Source organism: Pogona vitticeps, chromosome 4 (assembly GCF_051106095.1).
Source record: "Pogona vitticeps strain Pit_001003342236 chromosome 4, PviZW2.1, whole genome shotgun sequence".
Taxonomy (NCBI): Eukaryota; Metazoa; Chordata; class Lepidosauria; order Squamata; family Agamidae; genus Pogona; species Pogona vitticeps.
Window position 1 is genome coordinate 221,625,014 of NC_135786.1, and position 26,531 is coordinate 221,651,544.

Sequence of the window (26,531 nt, forward strand, 5' to 3'; positions counted from 1 at the left end):
GGGTAATATGGATTTTTTCCCCCTCTGGAACAGGTACTGAAATATTCTTCCTGGGCATATTTTGGTTTGCTGCATTAATCTCATCTAGTCATGTGAGTGTTGCAAATTTGATTGGTTTCTCCTATCTAGAAGCTGCCATTCTAGGTCCTTCTGGCTTGGTTTTGGACATTAAAGGGTTAATGAAAGAGTACTATTTAATGTGGTTGATGTCTATAATATTATCCTTAATTTTGTTCATCCTATCCTGCAAGTTTGGGCATCAATTTTTACTAACAGATTCCGTTCTGTTCTAGCTTTTACCTATTTTACTTTGCAGGGTGAAGGCCTTGACATAAAGCAAATTAGATACACAGGAAGTGTGGGATATGCAGACCAGAGGGAAACTGTATGTATCTAGATCAGGCAAATTACTAAAATCGTGGGAACATTAGTTAAGGAGGACTTTGGTGGATCTGGTAAGGAGAAAAAACATTTCCCAAGCCCTTTGATAAGCCCAGAAAAGTACACTGGAATTCCCTGGGTTTACCCCTCCCCCAATTTTAGATTCCTTTTCAGGAAAAATCTGAAAAACGTCCAGCCCAAAATAGTCTTCAGAGACCTTTCACATCTCTGTTATTCAGCACATTTAGGATCTGACTGTTAAAGCTGAATTGCAAATGTTCTGCCACACCATTGCTTTATTTGCTGTCCTTGACTTTTAATTTAAATGAGAATTTGTATTTCCAAATATTTTTTTTTCAAATGTAAATCTTCCTTTAATATAGGAGCTAGGAGGTAAGGCATCGGGGAAAAAGTACTACTAAGATAAATTCAACAATTACGTGCATAGTGAGGATCTCAGATGAGAAGCTTAGCTGAATTAATTTTGGCTGCAGTTATTTCACACGAGGTATGTGGGATTTGTGTGGCCACATGCCAATTTTACAGATGAATGGCATTGCCTTCATCACATGCCAGTCAGGTAGGAAGCCATGAATGGAAACTTTACTTACAGCTGTTTCAGAAGACTGTCATTGATGCTTTCAGGCCCTATTAGTTATCTTACCTCTCTGAAGTTCATCCTTTTTCATCTAGTTTTCCTCTATATTACTGTCTCTATTCCCTTTATGTTTCAAAGTAAAGTAACTATTTCCACCAAAGAAGCACTGTGGAATTATTTTAATTACATGGCCTCCTCTGTTACAAGCTGGTAAAGCACAGATGGAAAAGAAAATATATTTCAAGGGAATTTTATGGTAAAGATGGCATTGTTGTTGCTCATTCTTTCTTCTGTTGTTGTTTTTTAATTATAAATCTTATGGTCACTTCCCATTTTTCCGTATTGCACTATGATTTCTTCTCATTGAATAAATCTAATGAACAATTATATTTGTACTACTGGAAATCCGGGGGGGGGGGGGGGGGGGAGAGAAAAGACTCTAACTGCTTTTTTTTATCTTTGTCTGAAAAGGATGACATTTTCAATCATGAAAATAAATTTTTACTCCTAGGAGAAGGCTACAGCTGTCAGTTTACAAACAGGTGTGCACATTTAGAATAATAGAAAACTTAATGATGAGTAAGAAACTATGAAATTTAAGATAGATAAGCTTATTTATGTGGAAGAGGACTCCTAATTTTCTTTAGGCCTTTCCCCCTTCTCTAATCCACAGGGCTTGATATCAGTCTGTGGGAAAATAGCACACACTGGAGAACTAAGAATGATGCTTGAAATCTCAGGTTTGTGAGATTGTGATACGTGGCAGCTTTAATCTCATGATTCAATTCTTACCCCACTCCATCTCACCTTCACTTGTTATCTCACCTATCATACACTGTCTGTAGTTCACACAACAACCTCAGTCTTACAAAAGGAATATTATTATTATTATTATTATTATTATTATTATTATTATTATTATTATTATTATTATTATTATTATTATTATTATTATTATTATTATTATTATTATTCACTGATAGAGACAGAATTCCTTAGCAGTTCTTGGAAAGTTTACCAGCCTCATGGATTCCTCCAGCAATATTTAAACAATATAACAACAACAACAACAACAACAACAACAACAACAACAACAACAACAACAACAACAACAACAATAATAATAATAATAATAGGCTCATTTCCATGTTCCTCCAATATCTCTATTCCTACCAAAGAGGTTGAGAGCTGAGATCATGAGTTCTATTAAAGTCATGATGACTTGCCCAAATCAAGAGGCTCCTTCTGGTTAGAAACCAATTTGTCCGTCACATCTTCATCCTCCTCTCCCACACTGTGTATTTTCACATTTTAAAAAAAACTATAAAAGACATGGAAAATGGGAAATCCTGTACGAAGCTTCACCTAGGATCAAGTTTTCTTCTGGTAGCTTTAGAGAGAGGCCATTTCACCTCAGAAACTACCATATCTGGTCTGGGCTGGCTTTATTTGGCAGAGATAGCAGGTTAAATTCAGCCAAACACATCCCTATTGTTAAGGATTAATTTAGAAAAAGCTACAGTTGCCTTTTCTATTTTCATTAGGATTCTGAATCTTTGCAAACCGCCTAAACATCGCACAATGTTTCCATTTCTCCAGATATTTTGCTAACCCACGAACTATGAAAACTGCAGCTGAGAAACAAACCCCGGCACATTTTAATTATATGAATGTTTTCTCTACATGCCTCAGTAACTCATTACATCAGTAGCAGATCCTTCATGATAGGAATACAGAACAAACGGCATTGCAGACTTCTGAAGGCGTTACATGAAAATCATATTTTACTAATAATTCTTCTGGCATATTTTTTTAAAAAAAGTTTGCAATGCCTCTTTGCACAGTTCCCTGCCTTTGTTCTCCGTCTTCCATTTTTAAAAGCACATGAAATCCGCATTGTACTTCGAGATTGTAACTCGCAATGTTGGCACCTGGGGCTTCATGATCCTATTTGTTAAACTCAAATCCTACTGTATGGGATCGGTACATGCAGGAAGAGAATAAAGAAATGAGGGAGAGCGTGTGGGTCTGAGTGCCCAGTCACTATCACAGATGTTGGCAAGTCTTGATGTTTGAATCCTGAATCCAAGTCTTTGGTACCGAGTCCTAAGCCTCAAGTCCGAGTCCATATTAAAAACAAGCTCGTTTCCCTAGTAAAAGGGGAGGGGGGGCTAGGAACCTGGTCATGAGTGGAAGCCAAGTCAATGAAAGTTGAGTCATGGCTGTGACTTCATTCTGACTTGACAACAATTCCTGCAACTTGAGTCTACATCCCTGGTGGCCATTATGTGCAGTGAGACTTTTTCCCAGAGAGGAGTGGCTTGATGTGATATACAGTGGTGTCTCGCTTAACGAGCGCACTGTTTAACGACAAACCCGCATAGCGACACATTTTTTGCAATCGCTAATGCGATCACATTGCGATGTTTTAGATAGGGAAAACATCGCATTGCGATGATTGGTAAGCGTTTCGCTTTCCGATCTTCGTATTGCGATGTTTTACAGACAGCTGATCGGCAGTTCCAAAATGGCCACCGGAAGGAAAAAATGGCCGCCCGCTCTGTTTTTGCGCCCTGCCTTCGCTTACCGGATGGAGGATTGCCTGCATAGTGGTGAGTTTTCGCCCCATAGGAATGCATTAAACGGAGTTTAATGCATTCCTATGGGTTCCCCCTGCATAGCGATGAATCTGGATAGCGACGTTAATCCTGGAACAGATTAACGTCGCTATGCGGGGCACTACTGTATACTGTATGTTCAAGATGAGGGGAGGGTTAACTACCTTCAGTCACATTCATGCCTTTCCGGCAACAAATGTCTGAACTCCCTAAACTTCAGGGCTAAGGATCAAACCTGTAGCCCCTCTTCCCTAGTTATGATTGTGCTGAGTCTAAACACTGAACCATTTAGCTTAGCACTGATTATCCTCACTGCTTAGATCTACCTTGCTTCCTGAGGTCTTTTAACAAAATCTATCCAGTGTTCAGTCCAAGATATTCCATATGCAAAATCTACCCCTCCCTTCTTCTGGAATATTTGTTGTAGCAGAACTATGACTAAAACTAGAGAGATGTAAAATCCCCTTGAGAAATCTGCTAGTCTTACTGAGACTCATTTGTTCATGCATGGTTTGATTTTGAAACAGTCAATATGATGTGTGCATTCTCTCCATCCTTATAAGCAGCTCTGAACCACTGCCAGTGACCTATAATTCAGAGAGTCTATGACGAAGCCACAAATCCCACTAGCTCCATTTCAAGGCCTTCTAAGATCAGTGAAATAAAAAAATGCTACTTCTACTTATCTGCCATGTCCAAAAATCACTGTAAATAACAAATGAATTTGTTGTTTCTCAGCATTTTTCTTACGTGACCAATCTTGCATTCTCTTTATATTAAGCACTGTCAGATATGTTTTATATGAGAACACCCTTACTAAATGAATGGTCCATATCTAGCACAGTTTTTTGTGTTTTTCTTGCAACTTGCCGAATACTTTTAGAAGCTAAGAAGATCAGCAGAAGGTCTTGTCAAGTGATGCCCTGCTTTGCACCTAGTGTCCAGTAACCAGACAGCTCTCTTTTGGATTGTCTTTTGTTTGCCTCAGAGCAGACCTATCTTCCACAAACCTTGAATTTTACAACCATCTAGACTTGCAACTTGAAGATGTATTTAGATTAGCATACAGTTCCCCTCCAAATTGATGCCACTTAGAGTTCTCACTGACATCTCACCTCAAGTGGGATTCTGGACTGATCTTAGGTTGGTTCTCAACAGGTGAGGCAACCAAGGAACTTCAAGGACAATGCGATGTTTTGATAAGATCAGTAAAAATTGCTATGTGGGAGTTTTTCCACATCCCTGTTGCAGAACAATTACACCAAATAAACAGATGGTGTCACTGAAATACCACAGTATCCTTCAATATGGTCTTAGTCAATGTAGATCCTGAAAACACAGTTACACACACACACACACAAAAAAACCCTCTTGATTGAGGGACTGGCTCCAAAACACCTAAATCACCATTATGTCTTTGCTCATTTCTTCTACATTTTTTTACAACAGAGAACAGTTTACAGATGAACTGGAAATCTCTACAATACTCATTACCTACTTAATTACAATTTTGTAAAAAATCTCAGCTCACTAAGAACAAAGGAATATCCTTCTATGCAGATAGCAGAAAGCTCATAGAAGTTCCCGCTGTGTTTTGTAAGCTGTTATTTTGCTCTCCTTCTGAACAGCAATATCTCCCTTCCACAGGCAAATGCTGACTAAGCTACATTGCATTATCATTGAACTACAAGTCGCAAAAACGGATCAAAGTGATTTTTCCTCCTCCTTTCTTCAAGAAGTAAAGTGATCTGAAGTCTGGAAAAGTCTTCTTAAAGCTGATGAAAATGGGTTATTATGAATGAAATTGTCTTTTTAAGGGAAGGATCAACAAACTGTCATGTTTCAGATCATTACAAGTATGGGAATCACCTGTTGGCTAGCACAGCTGTAACCACCAATTTTGACATAAGGATCAAGCAGCACTGCCTCACATCTACTTCTCTCTAACATTTATCTTTCTTGAGGGGTACAGAGATACCCCACAATGCAACTAGTACCACAACTTTCTACTCCTTCTTGGGCACGGGATGCAGGGCATGTATGCCCCAACTGTGCTGCCCTTTATCACTGTCTGTTAGAGCAAATAATGGATGTGGCACTATGGTCCTTCCTTCCTTCCTTCCTTCCTTCCTTCCTTCCTTCCTTCCTTCCTTCCTTCCTTCCTTCCTTCCTTCCTTCCTTCCTTCCTTCCTTCCTTCCTTCCTTCCTTCCTTCCTTCCTTCCTTCCTTCCTTCCTTCCTTCCTTCCTTCCTTCCTTCCTTCCTTCCTTCCTTCCTTCCTTCCTTCCTTCCTTCCTTCCTTCCTTCCTTCCTTCCTTCCTTCCTTCCTTCCTTCCTTCCTTCCTTCCTTCCTTCCTTCCTTCCTGGTAGCATATGTTTTCTGCCTTTTTCAGTGGATGCCACAGTAACATAATAATGAGGGGCAGTGCTTTGCTTCCTACCTGAAGCAACTTTGGCTCTGTGAAGAGCTCCCCTGAAAATGAATGTTGTTGTTCTTTAGTCATGTCTGACTCTTCATGACCAGAGCACGCCAGGCCCTCCTGTCTTCCACTGCCTCCTGGAGTTGGGCCAAATTAATGCTGGTCACTTCGATGACACTGTCCAACCATCTCATCCTCTGTCATCCCCTTCTCCTCTTTCCTTCACACTCTCCTAACATCAGGGGCTTTTCCAGGGAGTCTTCTCTTCTTGTAAGATGGCCAAAGTATCTGTATCAGGATCTGTTCCAGTGAGCACTGAGGGTTGATTTCCTTTAGAATGGATAGGTTTGTTCTCCTTGCAGTCCAGGGGCCTCTCAAGAGCCTCCTCCAGCACCACAGTTCAAAAGCTCTCCGTAACCCATGTTGCTATTTATTTTCCTAACACTCTCCAGTCAACTTCTTCATCTTCTCCTCCCACTTCATTTTTGTGTAGTTTTTTTAAAGATCAGAAAGTATGTAGCTTGCTTTTCCTAAAAGGACTTTACAGCTTTACTCTAAGGTTGAGATCTGTTTTAATTGCCCCTGGAGGCTCCTGACAATATCACAAGCACAAGCATTATTTGGGCTAAAGTTAGATTTAAATTAGGCCCTCTCCAGACTGAAACTGAGTGATTCATATGTACAATCTAAGACCAAGTTATTTTCACTATACAGTGTTACAGAATAATGATAAATCTAGTTCCAGGTAATTTATGCATGGCATGTCACGGCGGCGAAGAATCAATTCACCATATCATAGCTGATGATATGAAATATATGTTTAGGCATAACTAAATTGCAAAGATCATTTTTCAGCAGTTGGCTAACTCTTACTCACATCTTTTCCACCTTATTACAAATTCCACCCTTGTCCAGTTTTAGAAAATGAAACCACAGTACTATACTGGTACAAACTACTCATCACTGATAAAACATAATTTTAACAAACTGGGTCTTATACAAGACAAAAATACCTTAGTTGGAGTTCCATCAAAAGTAGATTCAGACCCTCAAAATGGAAAATAAAAACTAGTTCATCTTACAGTTTCTATATATCTATTTCTGGTTTTCTGCAAAACAGACTAAGGCTGCGGTCACACAAGCAAAATGTTCCCAAGTTACTCCACATGAGTTTCGACAATGGGTGTGTGTGATTCAGACGATGCATGTCCATTACTGCTTCTTTTGTTCCCCCTCTCTACTATCTCTGCATTGAATCCAGCACACTGGGAGGCTACAACTATATTAGTTCTGCATTTCATTGCACAGTACAACCAACATCCCATTGAGTGTGTACTCCAAAACCAATTAATCTCCTATTCATCTGGTGTGCGGTCCCACCATCACCACTGGGTGTCATTTGACTCCCTTAATTTTTAAAAAAATAATTTTCAAACACGAATGTCTGTGCATTGGTATGCTTCCGTCAAAAGGAAAGTGGGTTTCATTAACCTCCACCATTGAGGGTAATGAAGCAGAGAAACAGGAAAAAAATGCCCGAGATCAGTACATGGCCAGTGAAGGCATTTTGCCAACACATCAATGCATCTGCACAATTTTTAAAAAGCATGGGGGGAGATTGGGGGAAGAAATGCACAAAAAGAGAAATGGATATGCCCCTTTGCAGGGGTGTAGATAAACATACCACATCTAATTTAATTAAAAAATGTATGAACCATTATTATGGGCTATATGTCACGTGACTGCAACACGGGACTCTACAGGAAGCAAAAGACACAAAAAATGAAGGCATTCTCTAGTGTAACCGCAGCCTAACATAGCTACCTACTACATTAAATTTGTAGCTTGTATAAATAACGGAATGCCTTCTACAGTATATGAGAAATGAGTAAAATGTGCACTGTATATATACTGTGGTACCTCGGTTTACAAAAGTCTCGGTTAACGTAATTTTTGGTTTACAAATGAAAATCCATTGAAAATAATGCCTCGGTTTATGATCCCCCCCCCCGCAATACGAAGCAACTTTGCATTGCACCTGGGACGTTTATAGCACCACCCCTGTGCATGCATTCCTATGGGAAGCTGCTTCGCTTTGTGAATTTTTCACACTATGAAAAGTCGCAGAGAATGCATTAAATGCGTAAACCAAGGTACGCCTGTACACACAAATTCCATTATATTTTCCTGTCCATATTCTTAATTTTCTTGTAAGAGTCTGAGGCATTATAGATAAGAAGGCTATTCCATTTGACCTCACAGTAAGCTTTGTAAAGTATGTTTTGCTGACAATTAGAGTAGGTTCTGTTATTTAATTTATAACTGAGAAGAACTGGAACTTTTTGCAACCTCTGTCATGATCAGCATTCTAATACCTATTAGAAATATTTTGCAAGATATACAGTAAATAAGCGACTCTTGATTCAGAATGCTCGAAAGAGCACATTTTCAGAATGCTATGTCATATGCCAAGGTTATCTTTTTGCCAATGTCCACCAAAAAAGAGAAGGGAAAGCCATGGCTTCTGCTTGTGAAGTTAAGATAAGCCCAAATTTTGTATATTGTTTCAATAAATATCCTCTTCCTCATCAAACTTCAGAGCTGGAAAGGACTTTTTTGTTCTTGTTGTTTAGTTGTTTAGTCGTGTCCGACTCTTCATGATCCCATGGACCAGAGCACGCCAGGCCCACTGCCTCCCGGAGTTGGGCCAAATTCATGTTGGTAGCTTCAATGGCACTGTCCAACCATCTCATCCTCTGCCGTCCCCTTCTCCTCTTGCCTTCACAATTTCCCAACACCACAGTCTTTTCCAGGGAATCTTCTCTTCTCATGAGATGGCCAAAGTATTGGAGCCTCAGCTCCAGGATCTGTCCTTCCAGTGAGCACTCAGGGTTGATTTCCTTCAAAATGGATAGGTTTGTTCTCTTTGCAGTCCAGGTGGCTCTCAAGAGTCTCCTCCAGCACCACCATTCAAAAGCATCAATTCTTCGCCGGTCATCCTTCTTTAGGGTCCAGCTCTCACTTCCATACATCGCTACTGGAAAAACCATAGCTTTGACTACATGGACCTTTATATGCATAGGACTCTATGGATCATCAATTCCAGCCTTTGGGAATTGAACTTCCAATCTCTGGCTCCACAGCCACATGCATAAACCAATGAGCAATCCGGCTAAGACAGAAAGCTTCATCTAGAGGTAGTGAGAGCTGCTAACTTGAACAGCTTTATGAGAAGATGCAGTGCTAAGGCCATCAATGGATACAGTATATCTCTATATCTGAAATCATGTTGCTTAGCATTATAAGTGGAACTGGCAACTAGAGTAGGCCTATTGAATCAATGGAACCTATGAAAGAGGTGGCTTATCAAATCACCAGTGATTCAGTGGGCCTACCTTAGTTGTGACATACCATGTAGAGCAACAGGATTTGAAGATGTAAGGGCAGTAGCATGCTCTCATTTATATCAGTTACTGTTTTGCAACTGATCTAAATTAGAGCATGTTATTGCCTTTACATCTTGCTTGTAGGGTCCTCATAGACAAGTAATTGCCTATTATGTAAAGAGAATGCATGCCTAGGCAGTCTTTTTTTGTGATAAGCATGACTCTTCTTGTGTCATGAATCATGGGCCAATTTACACTGGTTTCTTTAGAGATTGAAGGTATTTTCGAAATCTGTAATTTCACCAACTGAATACTGGCACACACGTACAATCCTGAAACAACAAAACAGTGGTGAATTCTGTAATACCAAAGGTCCACAAATCTAGCCCTCCGCGTTAGGAACAGGTGTGCTCCACTGAGAGGTATTTAAATTTAAATGCTTGCAAGGCAATTGGATTTAAATGGCACAAAACGCTCAGCAGGAAGAAGAGAACGACTAGCCTATCGCAAAGACAACCATTTAGATAGCTGTCACTGTAGCTACAATTCTCTTACACAAAAAAGAAAAATTCTGACTCCATATCAATCAGACGGGCATCAAGAGCAGGCAGGAAAGGACATATTACAGTTTGAGAAATTATTCATACCAAAAAATAAAATAAAAAAATCCATACCATTTAACTAATTACAGGTTATCAATATATTCACCAAAATACACTCCACAGGATGAATATTCGTGCTGTTATCTTACCTTCATAATATACTTTAAATCCATGGGCACTCACTGCAAAGTCACTGGTCAATCTTAGTGAGAATACAGATTTTGTACTGGTCACAGGGGGAGGAAGATGAAATCCTGTTAACCTGAAAACAACACCAATAATTTATTTAATTATCTATTCCACATAATAAGGAATAGCCAAGTTTCATTCTCAATACCTTGATTTTAAGGTGATCACAAAATATTACATTGTTTTCCTTGTGTTTTTGAAAATTATACCTTATTTGAAAAATGGGAACAATGAAAAATCATGGAACAATGTATTAGGGAACAATGAAAAATTACAAGCATTGTTTACACTGGGGAAGCACAGTGAAAATCTAGCCAAGGAATTAAATTTTCAAAGGACAAATTGTTATGTTAAACAGTAGAACTAACCAGCTGAATACTGCTCATCAGCCATGTATGGCAGCATATTCAGGGCTGCATAAATTCATGCCTTTGCTGCATTCCAGGAACTACAAAATAATGTTGACATGGAATCTCCTTGATGCTCAGCAGTCCACAAATATGGTCAGCCTGGTTCAGCCAGTTTGAGGGTCACAACTTCCATAGGTTAGATGGAACCACAAAGTTTCAACAGTATTAAATGGTTGCTCTCCAAACATAATCAAACATGTTTTGGCTGTTGCTAAAAAGCAAATGGTACTTCACATGTCATACATGTTGATTTTGATAGCTGCTATTCTGTGAAGGATTTGAAACTGATGATCTGTAATGTTTAGTTCTGGCCTTTGCATATGTATCTGCTTGGCCTCTGAGGGAACAGAATGCTGGAGTAGATAAGCCATTGATCTGATCCAGCACAGATCATAATTCATAATTATTTGAAATTATCCAGAAGGCCACAGTTAAATTTTCATTCTGCCATGGGTGACTTCGCACTTCCATATTCCTGCATATAACTGTGGGGGGGGAGGCCATAAAAACAGCATCTGTCACAGTGTTAAGTCCAGATGCTGACCTGGAAACAATATGGCTTCCATCACAGAACTAGCAGATAGCCTGTAGCTGGGTTTATGTTCTTTGCTGTTATGTACTTTTCACATGTCTAGTGACCATGTCCCAAAATTATCACATAAACTATGGGGATCTCAAAACATGCGCTTCACATCAATATACTAACAACTAAATATGGTTTACACAGAAATTGCAGCATCCCGCCCAGCAGGGAACGAATCGGAGGAATCAGTCTTCCATGGCTACAGCCTAGCCCCACTATATCTCAAACTCAAATTCTGGGTTTTGGTAAATCAATGTATAATAGTTTTGGTTCTGAAAGCACAGCTGTGCTGCATTTGTGGTTGCTGCTGTTGATGATGATGGGAGTAGCAGCCTAGCGACATTATTGTCTACACCTGGTTAATATAATAAGAAAAGTAGCTCTGAGCTGATGATCATGTAAGTTATGTTGGTGCAAAATGTTCTATCTCAGGCTGTTCCTGAAAAACATTTTGAAACTTCAGTGAACAGTGCATGCAATCAGGATTATAACTGGGGTCTCATTTGGGGTGATACATGAGGATGGCTATTAATATTATTTACATTCATAACCCAACTTCGCAGTAGACTGAGAGAATATAACCAGCCTAAGGTTTGCCAATGAGTTTCATGTCTAAATGAGGATTTGAACTCCTGCGTTCTACTGGAAATTTGTAATCATTACAACAAACCAGCCCTCACATTTAAATTATCAAACCTGTGTCATAATCATCATAATCACCCATCTCCTGAAAAGGACAAAAGCTGATCCCACAGCCATAAATACTGCACTCCCAAGCCAACTACACCAGAGCACAGAGTGCTGTCCTCTGAAGATGCTGGCCACAGAGACTGGTGAAACATTAGGAAGAACAACCTTCAGAACACGGCCAAAGAGCCTGAAAAACCCACAACCATTAGCTCCCAGCCGTGAAATCCTTTGTGAATACACTGTCTCATAATTCTTACTGGAGATGGGCAAAAACTGCTGGTTTGGCAGTTCTAAGTCCCGCCTCCTCTGGCAGGTTGCCCACTCAGCACCTGGAGGAAGTGTGGCAGGGAAACTGGGGCACTGCCTCTGAGTGGGTGCCCACAGGAGGAGGTGGGGCTAGGAACCACCAAACACTTGTTTGTCCAAAGGAAAAATGCAGGCTTACATCTGCACCTCCTGGGCTTCTACTGCAGTTAGTGCTGTTCCATCTGTAACTGCAGCAGTAGCAGCAATGGGAGAGGGGAAGCTGTTTCTCCTTAAAACAAGGTGCATATCCACTATTCAGCTGGTTTATAAGAGGAATTGTGTTCACAGAGGCAAGCTCCTGCTTGTAAGCAAGATATACAGGGAGGGTTTGCCTTAGTTTCAGAAGGAGACATTAGAAGACTTGTTTCCAGCACCCAGTAGTGTGGTTGGATGCCAGTGTTGCCCCCAACCACAGAATCTGTCTCTATGTGTTATGTAGCATTAAGCTGAAACCAACTCATAGCAACACTAACAGTAGAAGAGATGTTTGAGGGATGTTTTCACCTTGCCACCGCAGCAGTAAGTTCCCATGGCTGAGCAGGGATTTGGACCCAGGTCCCCTGAGTCCAATTCCATCACACTATCCTCATTGAAAAAGTTGTGACAGTTAAAATTATACAAATTCTTGCTTGTGTGTATTTAAAGAGACCAGTGTTTTAAACGATTAAATTACAGTGGACCCTTGACTTACAGACGGCTTGACTTACAGACTTTTTGAGTTACAGACTTCTCTGGCCGCAAAATTTAGGTTTGACTTGCAGACTGAGATTTGTCTTACAGACCAGAAAAAAACCAAAATGGAACAAAAATGGCCTGTTACAGGATTAATCAGTTTTCAATGCACTGTAGGTCAATGGAGACTTGACTTACAGACTTTTTGACTTGAGAACCGCCTTCCACTACGGATTACGTTCTCAAGTCAAGACCCCACTGTAGTTTATTCGCCAGAGATATACCTACCATTTTTGCTTTTAAAACATTGTCTTGCTTTGATCTGTATGGAAAATATTACTGCAACAATTGTTATGAACCATCCAGTTGCTTTCAATGTGTGGTGCTCCTTGACAGAGCTTTTGAGGAGTAAAAGCAAAGCAAAGCGTGCAGCTTATATACCGCCCCATAGCGCTTCAACCACTCTCTGGGTGGTTTACAAGTTAATTATGCAGGCTGCACATTCCATTGTACCTGCCAATTAGTTTTCTTAGCGAAGGGGAGATTTGAACCCAGATCACCAAGGTCCTATTTTGACACTCTTTTTCACTACACCATACTCAATCTCTTGCTATTGGCCATGTGAAAAAGTAACAGCAGTCTACTAGTTTCAGCAGTTTCCATTTGATTGTTATCTAGAAGCCTTGCGGAGATTTTTGTCTGTCGAAAATTTCATTGCACCTCATCAATGAAATTTGTACCAGATGACAGGAAAGACTGAGTACAAGAAATGCCATCTTGTACTCTTACAGATTTATGAGCAAGCTACTTCCTGTACCACAAAATTGTTCCAAATGATTTGTTTAATGAGTTAAATACAATAAAAGTCAGGGATTTCCATCTGCTCTATTCTCCATCCATTACCTCATCTTATTTTAATTTTAGCCTTGACTGAAAAAGTGGTTCATATGGGGATACTATTAGTCTCATGGCCAGCTTCTACTACATATTGAATGTAATGAAAATTAAATGCTCCTAATACGAAATTAGGGACATGGTGACACTGTGGGTTAAACCGCAGAAGCCTCTGTGCTGCAAGGTCAGGAGACCTGCAGTTGTAAGATCGAATCCCCGCGACTGAGTGAGCTCCCGTCGCTTGTCCCAGCTCCTGCCAACCTAGCAGTTCAAAAGCATGCAAATACAAGTAGATAAATAGGTACCACCTTGGTGGGAAGGTAATGGCGCTCCGTGTCTAGTTGTGCTGGCCACGTGACCACGGAAGATTCTCTTTGGACAAAACACTGGATCTACGGCTTGGAAAGGGGAATGAGCACCACGCCCTAGAGTTGGACATGACTGGACAAAATTATCAAGGCAAACCTTGACAAAATTGGTTGGATATTTGGCTGCAGAGCTAGAGTTGGGAGTTCAGTCCTCCACTATATCAACTGGGGAGAAGAACAAGCCTGTGCAACCACAGTTCCAGGGCACATCCAGAATAAAGGAATGGTAAGTACACTTCTGAGTATTCTCTACCTAGAAAACCCTGGAAAGAGTCGCCTTTAGTTGGAATCAATCTGATGACACACAAACACAAAATTAAAGAAAACAAAATGTAGTTACTTGGCAAGTAACAACTCTAGAGACTCCAGTGCTAAGCACCAAACAATAACATGACTAGATTAATTTTATCCAGAAGCTAAAACTCTCTCTTTCTTCAATTTAAGAAAAACCTCTTTTTTCTCAACAATTTCTCAGAACATTTTTTCATTTTTCTAAGAAGGCCATTTGATTTTTTTATTCAAAGCCATTCAAAAATGTGTCTAGGATTTGACGGAAGCACAGGCATGAAAATATGGCAAATCTGCAAGTTTTTTCTGTGCTTGCTTCTGACATGAAGAATTAGGTATGAGTGTCCAGAACCTTCTCCATAGCTCACAGATCACACACTGTGGGACATCTGTAAGTTCCATATCAGAGAGAGTAAAAAATATATAGGAATAAGAGCCCTATTGTGCTTATTTTTCCACAACAGTGAGGTTATGGCAGCCCCCAAACTGCTCTGTAGATCTGATCATTTCATCATCCCCCAAGGCTGGCTGGTGTACATCACTTGAAAACACATACAATCAAAGCACTAAAGAAAAGCAAACTAAAATCAGCAGCAGCAAGACGCAAAAAATGCATGAAATGAGAGACACAAATCAAACCACCCAAAGCATGGTGGAAAATAACATTTTTAACAGCATATTAAAATATCAGTAAAAAGAGGCCCATCTGGAATTTCACAGACTGTACCAAAGTCTAACCAGCTGAACATATGGGACAGAACCAACAGGGTTCTTCTAGAAGTTGCTTCTGCCAGTGGAATTATGGGGGGTGGCAATTCAATTCCCTTCTGCAGCTCACTCTGTACCTTAAAAACCTGCTTTTGGGCTAAAAATACTTCTAGATCATCTTATCAGTGCTATGGAATTTGGAGAAAGGAAGAAGGAATGTTGACACCACGTGGCATGCTTATATTAGGAAGACTGATGCTATGCCCCATCAAGTCAGTTCCAATTTACAGCAATCCTATCTTTGTCAGACGTTCAAGCAGTGGTTTACCCCCTGGTGCATTTCCATAGCTAACTAATGATAAATAGCCAGGTCTCTTGAGTCCTAGTCCAACACACTGCCCAATACAAGCCAATGGGTCTCATCAGGAAGGTAATAGTTCAAATACTGTAGTTACAAAGCATTCAAAACTTTATAGGCTATGCTGCAATAAAATAATCTCATATTCTGGATTTAATTCGCTGAGAAGGACCCACCCCTTTATTCTGCTACGGGAGGGGGCCTTGGACGTAAGCTTCAACTCCTACAATTATGACACTACTATTTCTGGGTAATAACTAGCATTTTGTATATTGTTCATATAATTGTGCTACCCAACACCAATATCAAATTATATCCCCTCCAAATGAGATCCCAGGTAAAATCCTGATTGCTCTATTTTCTGTCAGTTGATGTTTCAAAACGGGTTTCAGGAGCAGCCCCAGAGAGAACATATTGCACCAGCGTAACTTACATGATCATTGGCTCAGAGCTATTTTTCACATTATATTAAACAGGTATGGGCAACTGTGTTGTTAGACTGCAACTCTCATCAATACTATCATCATCAACATGTTGAAGGATGGTGTGAGCTAAGGCCAGCACTATATGGAGGGCCACAGGTTGCTCACCTCTGAATTCTAGACTGTACCACTTTAGAGTAATGGGTTGTGTGTTTTTTTACATTTTTGAGTGATTTCTTGCTCTGATTTAAACTAATACATCAATAACAACATTATATTTCTGTGCAAGCTAATCTGAGTTTCTTCAAGGATAAGAATTCATCATTTTGTTGTTCATGATAATGGAATACCCCCCATGTACCTTTTACAAATTCTGTGCTATTCCCAATTTTGCAATAACTTGTAGAAAAATGACTTGGTCCATGTAGTAATCAGCTCTAAGGGAAAAGGGCTAGTGTGTTCAGCTATTGTGTGCTGGGAGCTATTTACACAGGGGTCCATTCAGAAATACGACCTTCCTGCCTGTAGTCTGATTTGGTACACATGGTGACTCTATCACCTCAGAATGCCTTCAGAATCAGTCTCAACTGAGACACCCAGAAATCATTGAGTTTTCAAGGCAGGTGTAGTAGGGGTTCCAAGAGAACAGTCCGCTGGTAAACATGTCAGTCTCTATCTATATACACTCTGATGGAAACTTATGACTGCAGAGATGCTGGTTCCATGTAATTCTGACTTTCTCCGCCATCTAAATTGGCTGCAATTACCACCTGACAGGCAACTGGAATTGGAACCTTTACTGAGAATCAGCATGAGATGCTGAATGCATGAGAAAAGAGAAACTGGGACAAAAGAAAAAGCCCCCATGGTTTCTGTGTGGTTCATATTCCAAAACGAGAGAGGGAGTTGGCAATGTCTTTTAAGCAAAAAGCTTCTCTCTGCTGAGAATTTTCCAGTTTTGCACCTGGTGGGATTCAATAGCTGGGCGCCAAGAGACAAAATAACTGCTACTCCATATGGTTTCTAGATACCTTATTTCACAAACACCTTGAAAATTGCATATTGTTTGTTTTTAAGGGGGGGATGAGAGGAAGAATTTCATATCCATATTAAAAAAAAAAAAACAGGTTGACTTTTTTCCCAAATCTCTGTTTAGTAGCTTGAAAACTGAATTGATAAAATAAAAGCACGTCTCCCTTCTCCCTAAGGTTTGGCATCAAATGTCTTTCTCTCTCACCTGTTAACAGGCTACTTAAGAAAATAACTAATGTAAATGGGGGGGGGCATCAATTTTAATTGCCATTTCCCCACCATTTTCTTCTGCCAGTGAACAAAGCAGAAGTAATTGCCATGGCAACAAAGGCACCTTGTGACACATTCAGCATGCCATGGGAGAACTCCCTTGCATAATGGTTAGCAGATGCTTTGGGAGCCTGCCACAGACATTCCTCCTTTGCAGTTGGATTTTATCTGTTCCTCTGCCCTTTCATAACAATGATAAACAACTATGTGATCATAACAACATAGAGACTGGTGTCCTTGGATGAGGGAAAAATTCAAGCTCACTCAGCCCTCAGTTTCCCACTGTGACCGACCAAATGTCTCTAAAAGATCACAACTAAAACATGAAGAGAAGACTGGCCTCTGTTGGTCCTCCATTTCGTTTAGCAATCATGTCTAATGGTTAATGAGAAACCTACCCTTCATAAATTCATCTAATTGGGGAGGAGAAGGGCTTTAAGCCATATAACAGTTATTACAAAGTATATGAGTTATTTAGTTAAACTGCTGTCATAATTCACAGGTTTAGGAACCCTAAGAAACATTTTGATCTAGTCATTAAAAAAACGTGTTGTACGCAAAAATATATATGTTTTACCCCACTTGTGCAACATGCAAACTTGTGTACAAAAAGCCGCACACATTCACATGCAAAATCAGGGCACAACTTCCCTCTCAAGTTCTGTTATGACCTCACACAATGGGCAGAAATTCCTTCTCATGGATTTAGAGTGCCCTCAACTTGATGGAATTCCTCATTTTTAATTTTTTTAAATTTTTTTTTGCATTCTGAGAAATTCTTTCTCTCTGCTCAAGAGCAACACGAAAACTAGATTATCACTATCATTCAAAAATATTCCAAAATACCAGGCACAGTCAATCAAGGTTAGAAACGCATTGACTGGTATTATATAACCATTACAAGTTTTAACCAAAAATCTAAGTATCTGTTAAATATTGGCACAGTGTGTATGTTGTTCCCAATATTGCTGTTTTTTGTAGCTCTGATGTTGTTGTTGTCGTTGTTATTGAAAAACACCAAGGTTTAACCAAAAAATCTAAGTATCTGTTAAATATTGGTGCCGTATATATTCTGTTCTTAATATTGTAGGGTTTTTTTAAGCTCTGAGAGTATAGTTCTTATGCCACCTTCACCTCAACAAAGCCTGTACCCATGGAGGGGATGATGATGATGATGAAGGCCACCATAGTTTGTACACACTATTTGTTGAAAACTAGTGTCCTTTCCCTGTAAGGTACAAGGTATATATACACAGAAAAGCCAAAAAGAATGGATCATTGTAAAAAGGAATACACACACCCTCTCCAGATGCTCCAAAGTCCAAGCAATAAAGCAGAAATCATCAATATTTCTGTTCATTTGTGTTGTTTTCATGAAAGCCTTCCATGTATTATATAACTTTTTATTTTGTGCAATTTGGCTTTCTTTGCACATTCTTTTCATTATCATCTTTTTTTTCTTGTCAACAGTTGCTACGAAATATCACAAACTCTTTTGATGCAAGGAAAACAACTTTGCACTTCTTGCTCCTCCCCTATGAAACTAAGACAAGATTTATATACTTAATCCACAGTGGCATACATCTTCCCTTTTTATTTTTTGTTAAAACCCAGTGAAATACATTAGATTAAAGAACTGGTTTTAAAAAAAGTAACTTGTGTTAGTCTGAACAGTTCCCATCAGCAAAATGTATGGCTCAGCATATATTTGAGTCTGGATCTCTTTAGTCAAAGGCCACCAAGAGAAACTATAGGTCACACTCTCTCTCAACTATCATTTGAGTGTGTACTAGACAGCATCTTAAAAAGCAGAGACATCACCTTGCCAACAAAGGTCTGCATAGTCAAAGCTATGGTTTTTCCAGTAGTGATGTATGGAAGTGAGAGTTAGACCATAAAGAAGTCTGACTGCCAAAGAATTGATGCTTTTCAATTGTGGTGCTGGAGGAGATACTTGAGGGTCTCCTGTACTGCAAGGAGATCAAACCTACAGTGGACCCTTGACTTACAGACGGCTCGACTTACAGACTTTTTGAGTTACAGACTTCTCTGGCCGCAAAATTTAGGTTTGACTTGCAGACTGAGATTTGTCTTACAGACCAGAAAAAAACCAAAATGGAACAAAAATGGCCTGTTACAGGATTAATCAGTTATTTATGTATTTATGTATGTATGTAAACCCTATTTATGTATTTATGTATTTGTGTGTTTGTGTGGTTGGTTGGTTGGTTGGTTGGTTGGTTGGTTGGTTGGTTGGTTGGTTGGTTGGTTGGTTGGTTGGTTGGTTGGTTGGTTGGTTGGTTGGTTGGTTGGTTGGTCCACATACAGGCCCATTAGTTATAATGTGTTTCTATCAAAAAAGGTATCAGTCAACATAGGTATTAAGTATTGGAGTTTTTACAACCTCTCGTGCTTTTGCAGTTTGTTTGGCTAGGAGGCATCTTTCTGGGTTTGGCTGACTGTCAGTCTATCCAGCATTAACCAATTGTTACTTCCTGCCTCTAAATTCAAAAAGAGCCCCATCTCTTTGCTTTGTGTGTGTGTTTTTTCTCTTCTGTGTCAGCTTGTCTTTTATCCTTTCTCCTACAAATGTCTGAGAGTGAATTATTGAGACTTTAAGTAGCGCTTAAAGTCTCAATAACTCACTCTCAGACATTTGTAGGAGAAAGAATAAAAAAAATTTCATTACTTTACTACCCCATCGAAAGGGGACTGACTATCTTGTAGCTATTCTCCTTTGTGAGTCTCTGTACTTCTGCTGTGTAACACAGGGAATTTTACCAGAAATTCAAAACTCTGCAACATTAAGTGGATCCTGCTTTGGATATTAACATCATGTTGGTACCACCTTGAGTTCAATAAGACCCTCCAGTGCAGTAAATTATACTGCTTCCCCACTTAAAACCAATTCTGTATAGCATCCTGTGGCCACTTGAATTAAATTAGAATTGTCTGAAGATCTGCTGTAACTGCTAGTCAGTATCAGGACGGGGGGAGATGGAGTGTGTTTTTATGTGTGAGTGGCACAGTACCATGTAAAATTTCCTGTCATTTTTGCTTCCTCCTTATTTTCTGCTTAATCGGCAGGTCACCTTGGCCTGCAGGCCTCACATTTTTATCAAGATTTATTTTCAAAGTTGCACTGAAGTTACGAAGATAAACATTTAATTGCATGTCAAATGAGCATTCTGCTTGGAAACTGGACTCTAAACTCATTAGGCCTTAAGGAACGATGCACTTCCAATTGCAAGATCAAATTAGAGCAATAGCTTCAAAACTCCTAAGTCAGAATGACGGGAAACAGTCCTGATTTGTCACAGCAAAAATGCTTCCAGAGAAATTGCTGACATTAGAGTGGAATGATGTAAATAAGCTGACAGCCCTAATGCAGCTGGTAATTGTAGACTCGAAAGCAAAGTATTTGTTTTTTTTAAAGGTTTGTTGTGTAGTCTAGAAAGCCAGATCATGTTCAAAGAACTTGCTGAATCTATAAAGTTAATAATTGTTTTTATGATCAGAGATGAGGAGAGGATCTTAACTATTAGTAAAGCACATTACTTGAGTAGCCATGGTCTAGATGTCTCATTTCAGTCTTCTGTCCTCCTCCCCCTTTGAAACTGAAGATGGGACAAGTGTATGATTTGCATATGAAACACTACTTTATATTCCACTTTGATCATTTATGTTCTTTTCTGAATGAAGATTATAGTCCTCCTTGTTTTGTATGAGTCCAGGCTGCCTTCCATCTTATGGCAGCAACCTGAACTATAGAAACCTCAAGAAGTATCATTAAACAGTCCTAAGTAGGACTTGCAAATGAAAGGCTGTGATTTCTTCTACTGAGTCAATGCATTTAATATTTTGGTCTACCTCTTTTCCTGTTTTCTTCAGCTTTTGCTAGCACTCTTGTCTCTTCCAGTGAAATTGCATTACAGTATTGTCTTTTGCAGCCTTAAGGAGGTTTTAAGCTTCCTTAGAGGTATAAATTCTATATGGATCAAATGTACAAATGGAGAAAAGACTCATACACCCTGCTAATGTGGTCACTTACACACCATCAAAGAAGAAGAAATGCATTACCCAAAATAGGATATAGTGTGCATCATCATGCATAAGGAGATTTACCCATACAGATGAAACTTGTGAAATCATTTATATTACTTTGATAGCTATCCTTCTCATCAGAGGGGGGAGACGGTAACAGAGTGTGCAGTGTGGCCACTGAGTCAGCCGTCTAGGTATTAACTGCTGGACTCTTCAGTAAAGAATACTTTTAGTTCTCTGACAGCCCTTTAAAGCAAGGACTGTCCTCTGTAAAGAAGGACATATGGTCACCCTCATGCATTTAACATAAAACATTTCTTGATGCCTGCTGCTTTGTTCTATGGACTATGAGGAATTAGAAGCCTTGGAAGGATTGTTTGCTTCTTTTTAACAACCCAGTCAGTCCTTGGATGTTTGCTTTGTGTGTGTTGCTTTTCAAAGTGTATATAATTTTGCATACAGGCAGTATATACAAACTACACAGATCTTGATTTAAAAAATAGGATTTTTTTGTTCTTGCAGTCACCTGGAAATAGGGAAATTTGCTGGCTCATCAAGGTGTCTTGGTGAGAAAGCCTAAAGCAAACAAAATGGCAAATATAGCAAGTATTTAATGTTTGGGGTCAATGCTTAGAAATTGGGGTGGGGTAGGGTCTGAAACAATGTCATTGTTGCCATCTTGTTATGCATTTACTGAACTAAAATACAGTTCTCCTTCCTTGATTTTCTTGCAACACTTGTGTAAGAAGCTGATCTCACACCATCAGATTGCTGATCCATGTAGCTTAGTATTGTTTTCATTGACTCATAACAGCTCTTCTGGCTTTCAGGTAATAGTTTTCCCAGGTTTGCCTGGAGATACTAAGTATTAAATCAACATTTTTCATGCAAAGCATGATCTGACTAGAAGAGTTCCCATCACATTAGACTCTTTTCTTCCTTCTACATCAACAGTTCCAACTTCCAGTACCCAGATGTTCATGGACTAAAACTCCCAGAAGCCTTCACCACTAGCTATGCTGATCAGGATTTCTGGGAGTTGTAGTCCAAGAACCCAAGGTTGGAACTACTGCTCTACATGTATATCCTGTTTCTCTGTCTATTTAGCTATGTTGATGGATATGGGAGTAAAATCTTCCGCCATTTTACTTTATCAAATAAAATCAAGGTTCAGAGTCAAACTCCATGATGCACTCACTTTGTAGTCTGTTTCATTTCTCCTGTTGGGAGTTATCTGAGGTACTAATGGCTCCACAAGATTTCATGGCTTCTGGGGCGGGTTTTTAGGGAGCACAGAAGGCTAAGAAGGATGGAGTGGGAGCAATGAGTCTTAGAGAACCAGTGGGATCCAGAACTACACCAGTGAATCCTGCAGTGATGAATCCATTTGAAATTTAATTAAAAAAATGGGTTGCTGACCGTGGAATAGTTATGGAAATACTTTTAAAAATGCCTGAATAAGCAGGCTTACTTTGACACTCAAAACATACAGTGCTAGGGAAGCCTGATGAATTAAAAAAAAAATCCTCACGGTGGGTGTCACAACAAACAACATCCAGAGTATGATTGTGTTTCTTTTTTAAAAATTACAAGCTCAAATAAATAACTGGAAGGAAGAGAATCTTATTCTGAGGACCCTTAAGCTATTTTTGCAACTATTTCGAGAGTGAATATTTCAAGGACATGGCCATGGGTGGGAAGGTTTACTTTACTTTCCCTCTGCTTTGCCACCCCTGTGTGTCTATAATTAATTTACAAGGGGAAAATGATATAGCTATGTATCATGCAATACATGCACAATGTAGTTTAGCCTTCATCAGTCCCTGTGTTTTGAATTAAGGTGATTTGGAAGATGGTCAGAAGGTCCACAACCTGAATTTTTAAAAAGCTATATTGACTTTTGATTCACTTTGCTGGAAATGTTCTCACTCTTCCCAAGCTATGCTGTACACCACGGACCCATAACATCAGAAGATCAGGATTCCATTCCCCAGCTAGTGCTCAGCAATGGAAAGATTCACGAAGGCTTTCACAGCCGGGAACTAATGGTGGATGTGGGTTTTTCTGCTCTTTGGCTATGTTCTGAAAACAGAATCAAGGTGAGTGTAAGGGTTGCTTAGGGCTGTTGTCACAGCAATCTTTCCGTTGGTGGTTGTGGGTTTTTCGGGCTCTTTGGCCCTGTTCTGAAAGTTATTCTTCTTGTTATTCCTTGATTAGATCTAGGGCAAAAATTGTTTGCATGTATTCCAAATGGTCTGGTGTGATGTGAGTTTGTTTGGGCTAATTTCAATTTTTGGTTGTTGATATTTCTTCCGGCAATCTTAATTCTGGCTTGGGATTCATCCATTCCAGCCTTCCGCATGATGTATTCTGCATATAAGTTAAATAAGCAGGGAGACAATATACAGCCTTGTCGTACTCCTTTCTCAATTTTGAACCAATCAGTTGTTCCGTATCCAGTTCTAACTGTTGCTTCCTGTCCCACATATAGGTTTCTCAGGAGATAGATAAGGTGGTCAGGCACTCCCAATTCTTTAAGGACTTGCCATAGTTTGCTGTGGTCCACACAGTCAAAGGCTTTTGCATAGTCAACGAAGCAGAAGTAGATACTTTTCTGGAACTCTCTGGCTTTCTCCATAATCCAGCGCATGTTAGCAATTTGGTCTCGAGTTCCTTGTTCATTTAAGAAGGCCCTCTTATCTCTCCTTGCTATTCTTTGGAAGTCTGCATTCAATTTTCTGCAACTTTCCCTATCTTCCTTGCATTTTGTTTCCCTTCTCCTTTCTGCTATTTCTAAGGCCTCGTTGGACAGCCACTTTGCTTTCTTGCATTTCCTTTTCTTTGGGATGGTTTTTGTTGCTGCTTCCTGTACAATGTTACGAGCCTCTATCCAAAGTTCTTCAGGCATTCTGTCCACCAAATCTAGTTCCTTAAATCTGTTCTTTACTTCCACTATGTATTCATAGTGGGATTTGGTTTAGATTATACCCAGTGGTTTAGATTATACCCAGTGGTTTTTCCTACTCTCTTCAGTTTAAGCTTGAATTTTGCTATGAGAAGCTGATGATCAGTCAGCGCCAAGTCTTGTTTTTGCTGACTGTATAGAGTTTCTCCATCTTTGGCTGCAGAAAATATAATCAATCTGATTTTGATATTGCCCATCTGGTGATTTCCATGTATAGAGTCACCTCTTGTGTTGTTGGAAAAGAGTGTTTGTGATGACCAGCTTGTTCTCTTAACAAAACTCTGTTAGCCTTTGTCCTGCTTCGTTCTGAACTCCAAGGCCAAACTTCCCTGTTGTTCCTTTTATCTCTTGACTCCCTACTTTAGCATTCTAGTCCCCTAGAATGAGAAGAACATCTTTCTTTGGTGTCAGTTCTAGAAGGTGTTGTAAATCTTCATAAAATTGTTCAATTTCAGTCTCCTCAACAATGGTGGTTGGTGCATAAACATGGATTATTGTGATGTTGAAAGGTCTGCCTTGGATTCCTATTGACATCATTCTATCATTTTTGAGATTATATCCTTTTACAACTTGTACTTATCCTCCGCTCTTCCTCAGTAGCATGTTGGATGCCTTTCGACCTGAGGGGCCCATCTTCCAGCGTCATATCTTTTAGTCTTTTGTTTCTGATCATGGGGCGTTCTTGGCAAAGATACTGGAGTGGCATTGCCAGTTCCTACTCCAGGTGGATTGCGGAACTCTCCACTATGACCTGCCCATCTTGGGTGGCCCTGCACGACATAGCCCATAGCTTCTCTGAGTTACTCAAGCCCCTTTGCCACTACAAGGCAGCCATCCATGAAACTAGTCAGATGAATATTATTGCCTTCTCTTTTCATTCTAATTTAGTGGTGTAAAGAATAGTCACTAAATTATCCAATCTCTGTAGGCTGATCCAATGGGGCACCACGGTGAGGAATTCCCCTTACCTCAATATTCCTCACCTGGGTGCAATAACGAGACAATAAGCATTTTTTCTCTCTCTCGTCAAAATCTTTTGTGACTCTGCACAAAACTAGGGTCCATGAAAAGCAAAGCACACACATAGACAACACAAGCACCAGATGGTTGATCTGATGCTTCTAGCCCTTAAAGGTTCACGCAACACAGCAAGCACCTATCATTGTTTTCCTCAGTTCCACTGTTTACAGAACTCTGCTTAAGTTGCTTAAAACAGCCTTCTTGTTGTCCTTCTTATTTTCCTAGCAAATGGACCATAGAGCACCTCAACTTTTTGCAAGGTAAATAGGAATGGCCTGGATAAGACAAATTAAGAGTTGCTTTCCTATTCCATAAAGGAGCAAAGTTCCAGTGGCCTTGCATGCGTCAGGATATTAGACTCTTCCTTTAAATCAGTTCTCTTAATTCACATGAGAGCAGTAGTCTCACACCATCCAGGTATGTCCCAAATTAAGTCACATGAAAACAGCATTCTTAGTCCAGGTTTATCTCTTCTATGTTTTCCCAAAAAGTGAGTGTTCTGTTGACTTTCTCACAAATATGGTCTGTTCCTTGAACAGGAAGGAACCAATAGCTTTAGAGACATCTCCAAAGTCAGTGTCCCCTCACGCACAAACAGCACGGCTAACAGTCAGAATCGACAGGAACCACCAACCCATCGATTCCTGCCATCCTGATGTGCATGGATGCACGGTCAACTATATGAGATCTGCCTAAACCTGAGCAGAATCAACTGGATACCTGTGTGTACAGCACTACTGTTCCGTCAAGTGAAAGGGGTCTTGAAGAAATGCGAGAAGTATTCAAAACATCTATTTTTCTCAGCCATTTTCCAAGTCTTGCCACTCTGAGATTTCTTACCAAGCTTTCCCTCACTTCTAGCAAGATTTCTTTGCTTACCATGGAGATAAGAACTAGGTCTTTCTCCCCCCCCCCTTTCCATTTTCACCTGTTCTATGCAGATCAGAGCTGGGTTACTTCATGCGGGAAAAGATGACATTCTGCCCAGAACTTGCCATACATCTGTACAATTCTTTATGTATGTATGTGTGTGTGTTTTCCTGAGGGTGGGGGAGATACCCCCAAACACTCAAGAAATCCTGTGAGTTTTCTCTGGGGGTAGAGTGGGGAAACAGAAACTCACGCATAGAAACCAGGCTGTAAGGGAAAAAAAGATGAGTTTTTTTCTTCTTTTCAGTTTCTCTCAGAGAGCAAAAGGCTATGAGAGTCAAACCCCTATTTTGATGTACCTGAATTTGTGTAAAGTATGCTCTTTAGATTTAACAATCAGGATATGATTTATGATCTAATTCGTTTTTGTAAAAATAT

The 26,531-nt window shown here is 39.8% G+C and overlaps 1 protein-coding gene across 6 annotated transcripts in view; it reads right to left on the reverse strand.

Moving 5' to 3' along the window:
• Positions 1 to 26,531, reverse strand: part of CSMD3 (CUB and Sushi multiple domains 3) — a 700,243-nt gene that overhangs the window by 504,212 nt on the left and 169,500 nt on the right. For all 6 annotated transcript variants that reach the window (XR_013544184.1, XM_072999268.2, XM_072999267.2 and 3 more), the window contains exon 3: positions 10,154 to 10,266. Coding sequence is in view for 5 of the 6 variants with exons in the window: in XM_072999268.2 (XP_072855369.2) it covers positions 10,154 to 10,266 (113 nt within the window). In the remaining variant the exon portion in view is untranslated. The remainder of the gene's footprint in view (positions 1 to 10,153; positions 10,267 to 26,531) is intronic.